Here is a 14,474-nt window from a genome sequence, read left to right on the forward strand (position 1 = left end):
TTAAAGTTTTCCATAAAAGTTTTCTACTTATCAACGGAATACTGTCATCTCGGCCAAGCTCCATTAAAATTTTGTCTAGGGTGGGTATTTCCTTTTTAAAATAAAAAGAGTGAACTTTTCTTCGAATTATACATTTAGCATTTTCATCAAGGACTTTTGTAGGTCGTCCTGGCTTTTGCTTGGGAGATTCCACTTGACCTGCTACTTTTCTTTCCCGCAACAATTTGAAAATGGTGGACTTTCCAATTCCACTCATTCGAGAACATTTTTCAACAATTTCTTGCACAGTAAAACTAGGGTAAACGTGTTTTATGCAATCATGTACATTTAAAATAATAACTTTTTCACTCAGCGATAGTGGAGAATTTTTAGTACATCTTTTCGTTGGACTGAATACCTCCATTTTTTAAATATTGGGATAATAATATTGTGATTACACTACAGCGTAGCAGTGACTACTAACGTTTAAAATATGATTTAAAAGTATTTATAGTCTGTATATATTACCTGACCCCATTTTTGCATGTTACAAAGCGTTAAAAGATAGGTACCTATACAAAAGGATTAAAAGTATTTATTTAGTATTTAATCTCTTTCAAAATAAAGGCATTTAATCCGTGAAAATTAAATTCATAAATATTATAAGTACCTGCGCCTATGAACTACCACGAAATGTAGCCAAACAGAACGGAATTCCCCAGTTTATTGCTCTATACACTTCTGAAATAGAGTATAATAGATTTTATAACGAGTAGCTTTAGTAGGTATTATATACAAAGGATATTAGATTAGAATTTTATAGTGGTCCATTTCATAATCACACACAATAGGATTAATAACTATGAAATAAATATATATATATATATATATATATATATATATATATATTATATACATATATATATGTTACGTTACGGAAACGCAATTTAACTTTTTTAAAAAAGTTTTTATTTAAAATTATAAAATTTAACCGACATAAATTCGTCTTACAATACTGAGCTTACAACTAACTTATTCTACAGAAAACAATTGAATTTATAATATAAAAATTATGATTCTGCTCCTGACTAAGCTGCTTTTTATCGGCGACTTCTTGGAGCTCGCAAAAGGCGTGGGTTTGCCGTGGAACTAAAGCAACAGACGCCTACTCGTGGTAATTTGAGAATTGTGAGATTAAGACATCACTATTTTTCTCATATAACATATATATATATATATATATATATATATTTATTATTTTTTAAATGGACTCCATTTGGCTTGAGCAGCATTTTAATTAAGCGTGAAAATAAATATCTCTTAATATTACAATCTAAGTTAAAAAAAAAAACTCTCTTTCTCTGGTTTTTTTTATCCGTATAAATCAATTACTTAGATATCTCTATTCTTATAAGTTCAGCCGCAAATAATAAATGCATCAAATAAGATCAATAGGGTACATAAAATAGTAGTTTTATTATTTGACATTTTTTAATTCTTGTGACATGAAAAATAGCGTTAAATATTTTATTAACCATTTTTCTAAGCTTATTCCAATACAATTTATATTATTATGAGAAATGTTTACAGCTTCTGCGCAATGGCGAAAGATACTCAATGGCGATGCCAGGTGTTACTTACCTTCATGCTGCCAGCCCGCGTGTTACATTCACAAACACGAACGGCCTCCCGAATGGCGATGCCGCGTGTTACTTACCTCCATGCGCGCCGGATCGATCTACAAAGCACCGCCAAGCCAGTAGGCGTGCATTCCCACGTGGGGTATAAATGTACCCCAGGCTATTCAAACAACTTTATTTTTGAAAAACCGATAAAAAAATGTGGTTTAAAAGGCAGTAAATATTTACAAATCTTTTATTAACAGAAAATAAAACTCTTCACAAAAAATAAGCTTTTTTTGGGCAAATATGCAAGAAAAGAGATGTATGGGGTACATTTGTACCCCACCCGGGAAGACGAAGGTTACTAAAAAGTTGTTTTTTAAATTTTCATTTTATTTATATTCGTTAAACGTCTTCGAATTAGACAATATAACCTTAAGAATAAAATATATGTACATAACAACAATATAATTGACAACTAAATCCTTTCACAAATTGAAAAGCATTTTATAGGTGTTTCCTTAAAAACGAACTAGGACAAGGTTAAGATTTGTAACTTCGTTGAAATATTTGATTTTTGAACCTAATGGCTAAGAACGAAAATAAGAAGCAATAATCAAAAGTATTTATTCAGAAACACCGGAATTTTTTTTTTATATATATAATTTCCATGGGAACTTTGTAATATCAATCAATCAATCAATGCTTTATTATCATAAAATTTAAAATTTTGTCGACAAAGCTATTATTTAAATAAATCATACAAACAAAATATACACAAAGACAAAACAAAAAATACAAATATATAAAAATAAAAAATACAACAAAACATACAAAAAACTTAACAATTTTATAAATTGTTTAGGTCACATTTCCTTAAAATCTATAAAATATATATACATTCACTTGTATACAAAGTCGGCAAAAGGCAGTTGTTTACAAAAACATTATTAGCAAACTACTAATTTGTTTATATAATATACGAATATTATTTATGTACATTATCATAACAACATAAACAAATTTACCAGTGTTTAGGAAGCGCGTGCTTAAAATTACATAACATTAATTATTAAAAAAAGTCGTTTACTGTGTATAAGGCTCTCTCCAGCAAGTATGATTTCAGAGCTTTCCGAAATTTGGAAAAAGTTGTTATTGATTTGATTTCAAATGGGAGATGATTGTGCATTTTTTTTGCATTGTAAAGAATGGATCGTTTAACTAGTTCTGATCGTGGGGTTGGTAGATAAAGATCGTACTCTGCGTTTCTAAGAGGATAATTGTGAGATGGCCTTTCTGACATATCTGATAAGTGCTTGCGGATTAGGCAGACGGATTCAAATATAAATAAGGAAGGAAGAGTTAGTATTTTAAATTTTTTTTAATATTCCTGGCAGTGAGTTCTGTAATTTACTCTTAATGAATAGCGGATAGCTCTCTTTTGTAGCTTAAATATGCGTTCAAATTGAGTCGCACCACACGTACCCCAAAACGGAAGGGCATATCGGAGGTGCGACTCAAACAGGGCATAATAAACTGTTATAGCCGTTGCCAAACTTAGCTCCCTGGATACTGATCTCAGAGCAAAACATGAACTTAATTTTTTGGATAAGTAATCGATGTGGATATCCCATTTTAAAGAGTTCTCTACCATCAGTCCCAAGAACTTTACGGAATCAACGACCTCCATTCTGTTGTTATTAATTACAAAAGGTTGCAACGCACCGCTAAATGATAATACTCTAGTTTTTGAGACGTTAAGGCACAAGAGATTTAAATCGCACCACGATTTAATGGTGACTAGGTCACGAGATATGGTTCTACGAAGAGCCACCATATTTAAGTTGCTCCAAGAAAAACTAGTATCGTCCGCAAAGAGACAAATTTTACCATTTATGTCCAGATTAGCAATATCATTTATAAATAGAAGAAACAAAATAGGGCCTAGAACTGAGCCCTGAGGTACCCCGCATTCTATTGGCTTGCACGAAGACGTCATCGAATCAATCCTAACAAACTGGTTCCTGTTGTTTAGGTATGACATGAACCATTCGAGAGGTGTTCCTCTAATTCCATAGTGCTGCAATTTATTAATTAGGATATTATGGTTTACACAGTCGAAAGCTTTAGAGAAATCACAGAAAATTGTTGCTGTAGAGAGATGGCTGTTTGGGCTGGAGTATATATTATTAAAGAGGGACAACATAGCATCATTGGTGCACTTGTTACTTAAGAATCCGAACTGATGCGGGGTTATAATTTTATATTTAAGCAAAAAGGATAAAAGTCGTTTCTTTACCAGTCTTTCAATAATCTTCGATAATGTTGGGAGAAGTGCAATTGGGCGATAGTTCGAACATTGATCCTTCTCGCCCCCTTTATGTAAAGGAATAATAATTGCCGTCTTAAGGCAGCTTGGAAAGATTCCAATTTGAAGAGACATATTAATCAAGTTGGTAAGATGGTTTAAAGTGATATCCGGGAGATTTGAAAACATTTTGAGCGTTAGACCATCAGCCCCAGATGAAGATTTGTTTTTAATGTCTTTTATTGTGCTGCGTAGTTCTTCTAATGCTATGGGTGTAAGAAAGAAATTATGTAAATTCTCATTAGCGAGATATGAGAGAGGATCGTGGGAAGGAGTTACGGTATTCATGAGATTTTTGGCTACATTTATAAAGTAGTTGTTTAAGTTATCCGGTGAAGTGGGGATTGTGATAGATGGAGAAGCCTTATCCCTTAATTCATTAACAATAGACCAAGTTTCCTTACCAACATTTGCAGAATTAGAAATCCTTTTATTGTAATAGAGGTCCTTGGCTGCCTTTATTGTTTTATGGTAAATTTTTTTGTACAACCTTACGTAATCGTGGAAGAACACACTGTCTGAGAATTTTTTTAAGTGTGATAAGGAGCGTATATTTTTAGAAGACAAGCGTAAGCCTTTAGTAGACCATGGTTTTTTTTGTTTAATTTTGATGGGTCTAAGAGGAAATGAGTTGGATGCCAAATCAGACAGTGACTTTATAAATCGAGAAAACTCAGTGTTAACATCATCAGATAGGAAGTCCCAGTCCGTTCTTAGACATAGATTTTTGAAATTTAGGAATTTTTTTTCCCCAAAGATACGGCACATTTTGCGCGGGACTCTTTTATTTTTGTGATTTAGAGAAAATTTAGTTAACACTGCTTCATGATCGGAGAAACCTGAGTTAAAGACAGTTAAATCAACGAGTTCCGGATCAAAGGTTGATACGACGTAGTCAATGATACTAGAGCTAGTTTTGGTTATTCTGGTTGGGGAGTTAATATGCATAACCATCCCAAATGAATCAAATATGGACGGAAGGGATTCCTTAGCAGCACACATATCGAGACAAGCAAAGTCTATGCGCGCCTTAAATATTTGCTTTTAATTGCACTGTTAAAATTCCTGTTTTTGAATTATTAGGCATTAAAAGAAGTTAATTTTATTCATTAATATATAGGTTTTCCTTAAGTTCTTTTTACCGTGTTGAATAATTTCTATTAATCTTTTAGAACTGAGGTTAATTAGTGAATATTTCTTTCGTTCAATATACCAATAATAATTGTTAATTTTAGAAGCGCGATTTAAATTAATATATTTTTTGGTTGGCTTAAAACCCATTTTTCACGTCTTTTTACGTAATTTATTTTAATTTTATCTATTAGGCCCTTAAGGGTTTTTAAAAGCAACGATGATTGCTACGAACTGAATAAAAATACATAAATACTTTTCATTGCATGTTGGTCTTTATGGACATATCTTTCTTTCTTAAAAAAAGTAATTTTTTAAGAGGGTACAAAGGCATTAGATGTTTTATTCAGACCCAGTATAATATTGTTAGATATTTATTTATTTTTTCCTAAGCTTGTAAAAAGTCTCTCACTTTAGTCTAGACATTATAAAAATACTTTTAAAATTACAGAATTTATTGCACAAGGAATGGCATTTGCTATACTTAAATATATTGTTCTTAATAATTTTGTTAGTTAAAGCTTTAAAAAAAAAGTTTAAATCGGCTATGTGATATTAGCTTAATAAATATAGTTTTTTTGAACATTTATTTTATTTATTCCCGTAACACTTGGTCATCCCCATCACTTAATTTCATCTTGACATCAGAAATGTTAATTTAATGTCAATAGTAGTTTAAATTCAGATTCTAGAAGAATAGAGGATTACTTTGACTTAAATGGTTTCTTTCCGTTGTATACAGGGTGTTCGTAGTTATGATTCAAATTATAAAGAGTATACAGGAACATCCTGTATATTTTTTATGCATTTAATGAAATTTTTTAATTATGTAAACATATTAGCTATCTTTAGTCGTTTTTAAAATGTTCACGATAATAATTAAACAAGCATTTTAACAATATTAATCTTGTGTTCAATATATTCTCCGTTTTGTTAAAAACATAAATTAAAACGTTCCTGGAAACTATTTTCTATTTCATGTTATATTTATGGAGTTACTTGAGCAAACGCATCTCGTATTCTCTGCTTTATGTCTACTGCTGTTGCAGGTGGATTTATATAAACAACAATCTTTTACAAGTTTATTTTATTATTTACTTATTAATTTATAAAGCACCATAGGAAAAAATCTAATTTTGTTAAGTCAGGCGATCTGGCTGGCCAATTAATAGGTCCATTCCTTTCAATCCATTTTTTTTGTAACGAAATTCGGGAACACACTTTTATTGTCAATGTCAAAAAAATACTAACCTAACTCGCCTTGACTGTCGTTTAATTGTTTCCAAGGTAAAACTGACTAAACAATTAAAACTACAGTCAAGGCGAGTTAGCTTAGTTTTTTTTTGACATTGACAATAAAAGTGTGTTCCCGAATTTCGTTGCAAGATATATGACAGGAAAGAGATCAAGATGGACTGGGATCTATGAAGCCAAATAGTTAACGCAGCGAAGTCCCAGAAGGGTTGTAGTACTGAAGAAGAATAAGAGATTGAAAATTATTGTAAATTTAATACAGATCTAGTAAATCTATATAAATGCTAATTGTTTCTCTTTTACAAAACTAATTATAATTACTTCATCATTAACCCATTTGTAAAGGGAGTGTAAGAAGTGTGAAACCTCGGTATAATTTTTGGACGATAAATTGTTATTTAATAAACAATGTTAATTACTTGGTTCCCAGATGCAAAATGCATTTATTAACAGACAATATAGATGCCGAAAAAATGCTAATTCATATCGATTAAATTGGATGGAGGCCCGTCTACTTCACGTAAAAAGATAGAACTGAAAGAGGGTAAATTGGATTTTTGAAAACTTGATCTTACAAGTAAAATTCAAATGTAGTTACTAACAATATAGAAAATATAAGAATTAATTTCAAAATATTTACTCTCGAAAACAGAAGGAAATAGCAGATATTATATAATTACATAAGATATTAAATAATAGATATAATGATTCTCCTGATGTTACTCAGGTATCAGGTTTTGTATACTATTCCGGCAAATCCACAGTTCACAATTGATTGATTGAGTGCTAGGATTTCGTAATGCTTACAGTACCGAAAATAGTAAAGATTTTCTTCATTCTCAAGATGCTTGATGGGCATATTGAGGAGGTGTCTTGTACAATGAAGCTTTTTTTTAGTTGATTGTTGGTGCTTTGATACTGTACTTGATAAAATAGTGTCTTTATTTTTAATTTTTTAACATGTAAAATGCAGTGATTGAATTGTAAAACAGTGGATGGGTTGATGGTTTTTGAAGGAGTTATAAAATCGAAAAGAGAAATCCCATAGAACTCTTAAAACCTCTGGGGAGGAAGTTAGGAAGCCTCTACAAGTCCAAAAATAAACGCTTCTACAGGGCTAGGTCAATAAAATACTTCTACGGGATCGAGTGCTGGAACGGGCGATTTTAATTGCTTGGAAATAAGGAACAAATTCGATTATTTTATGAGATGTAGAAAAAAACCGGAAAGAAGTTCAAAAAATCTTTTCTTTCTGACTTTATTTGAACCTCTTAGGTAAAATAAATTACATAATTTTATGGTTACTTTTTTCGTCTGTTAGCAACACTTCGGTTGCTATACCTCCAGATGTAATTAGATTTTTTTAAACTTTAGAATAGGATTTCAATAAGCTATCTAGTTACGCATCTTTGTTTCAATTTAACAAACTTTGTATCTAAACTTAAGGTTTTTGAAATCAAATAACTGCTTGCTTTATAAAACAATAATATATTTAGTAAGACAATTACATATATTTAGACATTTAGCATAAATAATTATTTCTTTTATTAAGAACGAGTACTACAAAAATACCATATTATATTTCTTTACAATTATATACCGGGGAAACTATTTTAATATAATAGTATATGGCAAAAAATGGCAATTTGTTATACAAAAAAAATTAGTTTAAGCACAACAAGCATCGCGCAACAACCCTTAAAACGAATAAAAAATAAATAAGCGATGTACCTTATACTAGAGTTAAAACTATAAACTATATAGAAAGTAGTGGAAATCTTAATACTAGGTAAAAAAACAGCTGGGCACGTTTTGTATGTATGAAAGTACGAAAGAGAAAACAAAAATACAAAAAAGAGATCTGAAGAAGATCACCTTATTAAATGAAATGCTTTATGGTTCAGTACAAAAGTAATCACAGAGTGGATAACAAGAAGCGCAAAAATATTCAACATCAAACTTTATAAAAGGAACAACATTCACAATAAATTTGCCAAATTTAATTTATGATAATAATAAAACCTTACCCGACTGACTACAATACGAATCTGATTTTAATTAAAACAGCACATTATATATTTCTTTCAATATTAGTAATCGGGTAGAATACAAAAATTAAAGCTACTACAGGCCTTTTGGCAATAAAACGAAATTGAATTTAGTCGTCATCTTTGAAGCGTCTGTAAATTGATTGGACGTAAGTAAAAACGCACTTCCAGTCCGGCTTTCGAGTTTCTAACATGTCTTCTACGTCCAATAGAGGATAGATATCGGCTTTCTCACTAAAATAATAAATCAGTTTTTATTAATTTAAGAAAATATAATATAATAATATTGCGTTGAGCATATTCCCTTAGCGTTTCTAAAAGAGATTAATCTACACCTTTTTCACTTCATAAAGACATGCCTTAAATCTGTCCATATTTTTAGAACATGCTATGCAACTTCTAGAAATAAATTGAAACATTACATTTTCCTTACATCACTATTATGTGAGTTAGAACCATAAGGGTAATAAATGTGAAAAATATATTCTGTATTAGTTTTTTAATATGTATTTCAATAATGAAAAAATGTGCTAAGAAAATGTTGATTTTATGTTCTTAATATATCATATTTTTTGAAGAAGAATCTATGGATATGAGACAATGCTTCAAGCAAAAGGTTAAAAGCCTCTTACCCAAATCATTTTTTTTTTCAAAATTAATGTGAAAGAAAGAAAGGTTTTAAAAGAAATGTAATTTGTAATTGATTGTAATTGATGTTTTTTCACAAAGTGAAGTATTTCACACCTTAAAAGAAAGGTTGTTACTAAAATTAATTGGAAAGTTTGAATTTGTTTAAGATTTGGCTGAATTAACATTTTGTTGTATTGAGTATGAAGACAAAATTTGAAAAAGTTTTATATTAATAATCTCCATTTAAGTATAAACATAACTTGTGTTTCGGAAAATGTTTAAAACTTCAACCAATTAAACTAAATTGATTTTTTATGTCATAAAATGAAACACATAAAATCAAAAGTTCCAATTTCTTAACGGAAATGTTAAGAATCTGTATATTCTATAAGAACGTAGGTAAAATTGAACATTTTCAGATGGACTAATTATTTCATTGATATCAAGATCGAAAATTTTCAATTTTTTAACACTTTTTCGATCTATAGCACTTTGACCCCTGCACCCGGTTTCACAAAAATTATGTACCCGAACTAACTTTTAGAACTATAACTTTTGCGTGTATATTTTTGATACACGCAGTTCACAGAAGCTGACATTTACTCATTACGGTTATATTAACCCGCATGTATAAAAACCAATACACAATTTTTTTATAATAAGTTTATTCAAAAAGTAGAAAAACTTACATTGGACTTAAATTTACATTTTTTTGGATACATTATGTGTTTTGAAAAAGCAATTTAAACGTAAAATTTTTTTGTCTGTACATCCTGAACAGTGAGTGTTACATTGTTTCGAATTTTTGGATGCATGCGCTCTTCCGTATCTTTCTGAGTAATAGTTATAACAAACCACGCATCTTCCTCTCTTTGCTTATTCTTCCAATCGATGAGTTAATGCTGGCAGGAGAGGAACATCTTCATTGTCCTTGCACAAACTCTCAACAAGGCTCTCCCTAAAAGTCGTAATATCCATTTTTTTGTCTAAAGCTTTATTACATAGTTTTAGTGCCTTGACAACGCTAGTACTTGCTATGACTTCTCTCCCTACTTTCCGATACCATTTCAAAGAACGCCTCACGGGATTACTATAGGAAGATATTTGATCCGAGGCATCAATGTGGGACTTAACAGCGTTATATTCGATTATGGTAGATGGCTTATTTTTTATACCAGTTCTTGTCTGGATTTCAGTCATTACTGGAGGCGATTTAGTTGTCAAAAAAGCAACATCTTGTTTGTCTACCCATTTGCCAACAACAACTTTCGTGTTGCTCACTTGACACAGCATTTCTCCGCGATTTAATTTTTGCTCAAATACACGTTTAGGGTTGTATTTTCTATTTTTTCGCAGTGTTCCAATTAAATGAGTCTCATTGTCGTTCAGTAGGTGAGCTAAACTAACACTGGTGTAATAGTTGTCGGTACCGCTGTTCAAAATAGGTTGCACTAACTCCATTATTGCTACTGGTTGATCCGTAGGTCGCACTTCCTTGCCAGCATAAACTTTTAAGTTGTACGTGTAACCACCTTGAACACACAGCTTAAAAATGTTTATGCCATACTTATGGCTTTTTCCAGGTATATGTTGCAAAAATGATAGCCTTCCTCGAAAAGGAACCATGGATTCATCTATACAAACGGAGTTTCCTGGCACCAAAGCTGCCTAGAAATTTTTGATGGATATTCCTAAAAGTGTTTCCAGTTTGAATAATCTGTTTCCCTCTGGAAATAATTCATTATCCGAAAAATGTAAACAAGACAGCAAAGCTTCAAATCGACATCGTGATATCTGTGTAACTTTATATATACAGGGTGGTCCGGTTTCGATGGCGGAAAATTAAATGGCCGACGGCGAACGAAAAAATAATAAGTTTGCTATTATAAATAATATTCGAAAAATGATTTGTTAAAAAATTACAGGGTGTCAAAATTCCAATTAAAAAAATCATTTTTTTTTATTTTTCTTAAACCACTTTAGATATTTTAATGAAATTTGGCACGTTTAGACAGTTAATCAAGACGCATCTTTTTGTGCAAAAATTATTAATTTTATTCACCAGTGGCGTGTGTGCGGGCGGATCTTTATACAAATTTAATAAATTTTAATTAAAAAAATGATGCGCCACTGTTTTTTTTTTAATTTCTTTTTTTTATGAAATCCTCGTTTAATTTAAAATAAGAAACATCTCTTTACTTTTTGTCGTACGACACACTGTTTGCGAGTAAAAAAATAAATTTTTATAAATGCTGATTTTTTTTTATTAAACAAAAAATATGAAAATACTAAATTTAATTAAAGACTAAATTATTCTAATAAGAAAATCTCATCCATTTTTCACAAAGAGACCGACGTATACAACAGACGAAAAACAATGAAAAACACAAAGTCACGGTCTCACAACATTTACTTAAAGCTACACATGTTTCGCTCTATTCAGAGCATCATCAGGCCTAAAACAATAATAATTAGTATTGAAAGAAAAAAAGAGGACATTAAAAAGACTAAAACCTTAAAAAGCCACTAACGTTGGCAAAACAGTAATATTTACAGTTAAAATTATTCTGTTGGGTTCTAAAAAAAACACAAGTCTGGATTCTGGATTCCGAAATTCAAATAAATAATGAATATAATAATGCCGGCAATAAGGCAATGCATGCATAAAACAAAAGGCGGTTTGTTTGTATTTTATTAGGATAGTTAATTATTTAAGTAAGTCAAATTATTGCGTTGGTTAACTTATTAATTTTGCTGTTGTTAATAGTGTTGTTAAAAGTATTGTGAAAAATGCGTTTTTCAAGTAATGAATACGCTGATATTCATTTTTGTTATGGATTTTGTGATGGAAATGCGGAAGCGGCAGTTCGTGAATATCGAAGACGGTATCCAAAATAAAAGAATTCCAGATGCTCGCGTGTTCATTAGAACACATCAAAATTTTAGGAACTTTGGTCTACGTGGTAATAATGAACCAGATATGCCGAAACCAGAGAAATAATAATGAAAATCGTGTACTGCGCACTTTTGATAATAATCCAAGGCTGAGCTCTCGCAAGGCAGCTCAACAACTACAAATTCCTGAATCTCAAATATTGCGAACCTTACACGCTGACCACAGGCATGCATATCACCTACAGCCTGTTCAGGGTTTACACCCTGGTGATGCTGAAAAGAGAGTAAGATTTTGTCAGTGGCTTTTAAACTCAACAGAGGAAAATCCCGACTTTCTACACAAGATACTTTGGACGGATGAGTCTTGTTTTACAAGACGGGGAGTGATAAATTTTCATAACATTCATGTTTGGGCACAACAGAAGTCTCATGCAGTTCGGCCAAGATCGTTTCAAAATGAATTTTCCGTTAATGTTTGGTTGGGCGTTATTCGTGATAATGTTTGTGGTCCGCATTTCCTACCTCCAAAGGCTAAACTCACAACTATTTCTAGAGTTTTTAAATAATAGTCTGCCGGACTACATTGAGGATTTACCCATTAATTTAAGACATAAAAGTTGGATACAACTGGATGGAGTCCCCCCACATTTTGGAATAGGTGTAAGAAACTGGCTTAATATTAATTACCCTCGAAGGTGGATTGGCTGGCTAGGGAGGAATGATATTAATGATCAAAATGGTATTGGACCAATACCCTGGCCACCCAGTTCACCGGATGCTAATCCACTAGATTTTTACGTTTGGGGAAACATTAAGGATAAAGTTTACGCTAATCCCGTATTTAACAGAGAATTCAGAAAGCATATAATGACATGTAAAATCAAAATTTTGTGGTACTGGCTGCATGCAATAAACTGCTTAATAACTCGGTGTAGAAAATGTATTGAGGTCGGTGGGCTGCATTTTGAACAACTTCTTTAATTATTAATTGTTTTTATATTGTTATTGTTTTTAAACGAATTAAATGTGTTATCTTCTTATGTGTGTTTATAAATCAGCATTTTTACTCGCAAACGGTGTGTCGTACGACAAAAAGTAAAGAGATGTTTTTTATTTTAAATTAAACAAGGATTTCATAAAAAAAAGAAATAAAAAAAAAACAGTGGCGCATCATTTTTTTAATTAAAATTGTATGAAGATCGGCCCGCACACACGTCACTGGTAAATAAAAATAATAATTTTTGCACAAAAAGATGCGTCTTGATTAACTGTCTAAAAGTGCCAAATTTCATTAAAATATCTAAAGTGGTTTAAGAAAAATTTTAAAAAAATGATTTTTTTAATTAGAATTTTGACACCCTGTAATTTTTTAACGAATAATTTTTCGAATATTTTTTATGATAACAAACTTATTATTTTTTCGTTCTCCGTCGGCCATTTAATTTTCCGCCATCGAAACCGGACCACCCTGTATACGCTCGGCGGTTGAAAAATTTCGAACATGATTTTTGCGTAATGTGTAAGAAGGAGACGGAGTAGAGCGAGAACAAACTTGGCTTCACCCTGGGCGGCTATCGCGTCGTCGTTGCGCTTATCAGTCCGGTTAAAGTTCGGTTGCAATAGACAGGCTAAGTCTGACGTCACAGACATGGGTGGAGCTTATACCGACTCCAAACATTTCGTTGATAACGGTAAATCCCCATAAGGAATTTTTCATTTAGTGTTTCTGTGGTGTATACGAAAAAATAAGACTATTCAGTTGGATAAATTGTGGAAAGAACGTCCCTTTTAAGTGATTTTTTGTTGTTTTTGCCCAGGTGAGTTAATCTAAGATAGTAATTCTGCTAAAAAACTTTTTGAGGTTAGGTATAAATTACATTGTTTTTGTTGTTTATTTTTGTCATCTACTAATAGTCATGAGTTTTCGAATATAATTAAATTATTTTAAATTTTTTTAGGCCTAGGACTGCATCAGAATGGGTATGTGCTTTGTTTCGGGCTGTAAACATTACAGTTCGAAGCATTCATGTAAGTTTTTTCGGTTCCCAAAAAACAAGACCGAGAAGAATAGATAGATTTCTCTCATAAGGTAAAAGACTAATACAACATTCAGTTTTCAAAAATGTATGATTTAAATTTATTTATTTACAGAAGAAAAGATAGGGGTCCAAGTGAATTTGCAAAAGTGTGTGATTGTCACTTTGTAAATAAAGATAAGAAGAATGGGCCAACTTTATTTGACTTCAATCTTCACAAAAAGTTTAATGTACAATCATACATACGTAAAGAGGTATGCATTTTGAATTTTGTTGCAAAAAATCCATTAGTGTAGTGAATAATTTTTTAGGAAGAGGACCATAAAAAAGGTTGATAATTGTGGGAATAACCTTTTGACCGAGGCACTACCTGGTCCTTCAACTGAGCTACTGCCAGGACCTTTATGTGAGCCACTGCGGGGAACCTCAACCGAGCTACCGCCAGGCTCTTCAAAACAAGGTTGAAAAGAGTCTCAAATAAAACTTGATGCATCACTCCTGAGTCCATCAT

The 14,474-nt window shown here is 31.6% G+C and overlaps 2 protein-coding genes across 9 annotated transcripts in view; one reads left to right on the top strand and one right to left on the bottom strand.

Moving 5' to 3' along the window:
• Positions 1–3,697, top strand: part of LOC126745386 (gamma-tubulin complex component 6) — a 90,562-nt gene extending 86,865 nt beyond the window's left edge. The window contains exon 15 of the mRNA XM_050453226.1: positions 1,570–3,697. The gene's annotated coding sequence lies outside the window, so the exon portion shown is untranslated. The remainder of the gene's footprint in view (positions 1–1,569) is intronic.
• A 4,600-nt stretch (positions 3,698–8,297) lies between these two features.
• The window catches only part of LOC126745345 (titin), a 139,601-nt gene continuing 133,424 nt past the window's right edge, over positions 8,298–14,474 (bottom strand). For all 8 annotated transcript variants that reach the window (XM_050453148.1, XM_050453158.1, XM_050453191.1 and 5 more), the window contains one exon: positions 8,298–8,636. In XM_050453148.1, the coding sequence (XP_050309105.1) occupies positions 8,513–8,636 (124 nt within the window). In that variant the 3' untranslated portion in view covers positions 8,298–8,512. The remainder of the gene's footprint in view (positions 8,637–14,474) is intronic.

The sequence above is a fragment of the Anthonomus grandis genome, chromosome 1 (assembly GCF_022605725.1).
Source record: "Anthonomus grandis grandis chromosome 1, icAntGran1.3, whole genome shotgun sequence".
Classification (NCBI taxonomy): Eukaryota; Metazoa; Arthropoda; class Insecta; order Coleoptera; family Curculionidae; genus Anthonomus; species Anthonomus grandis.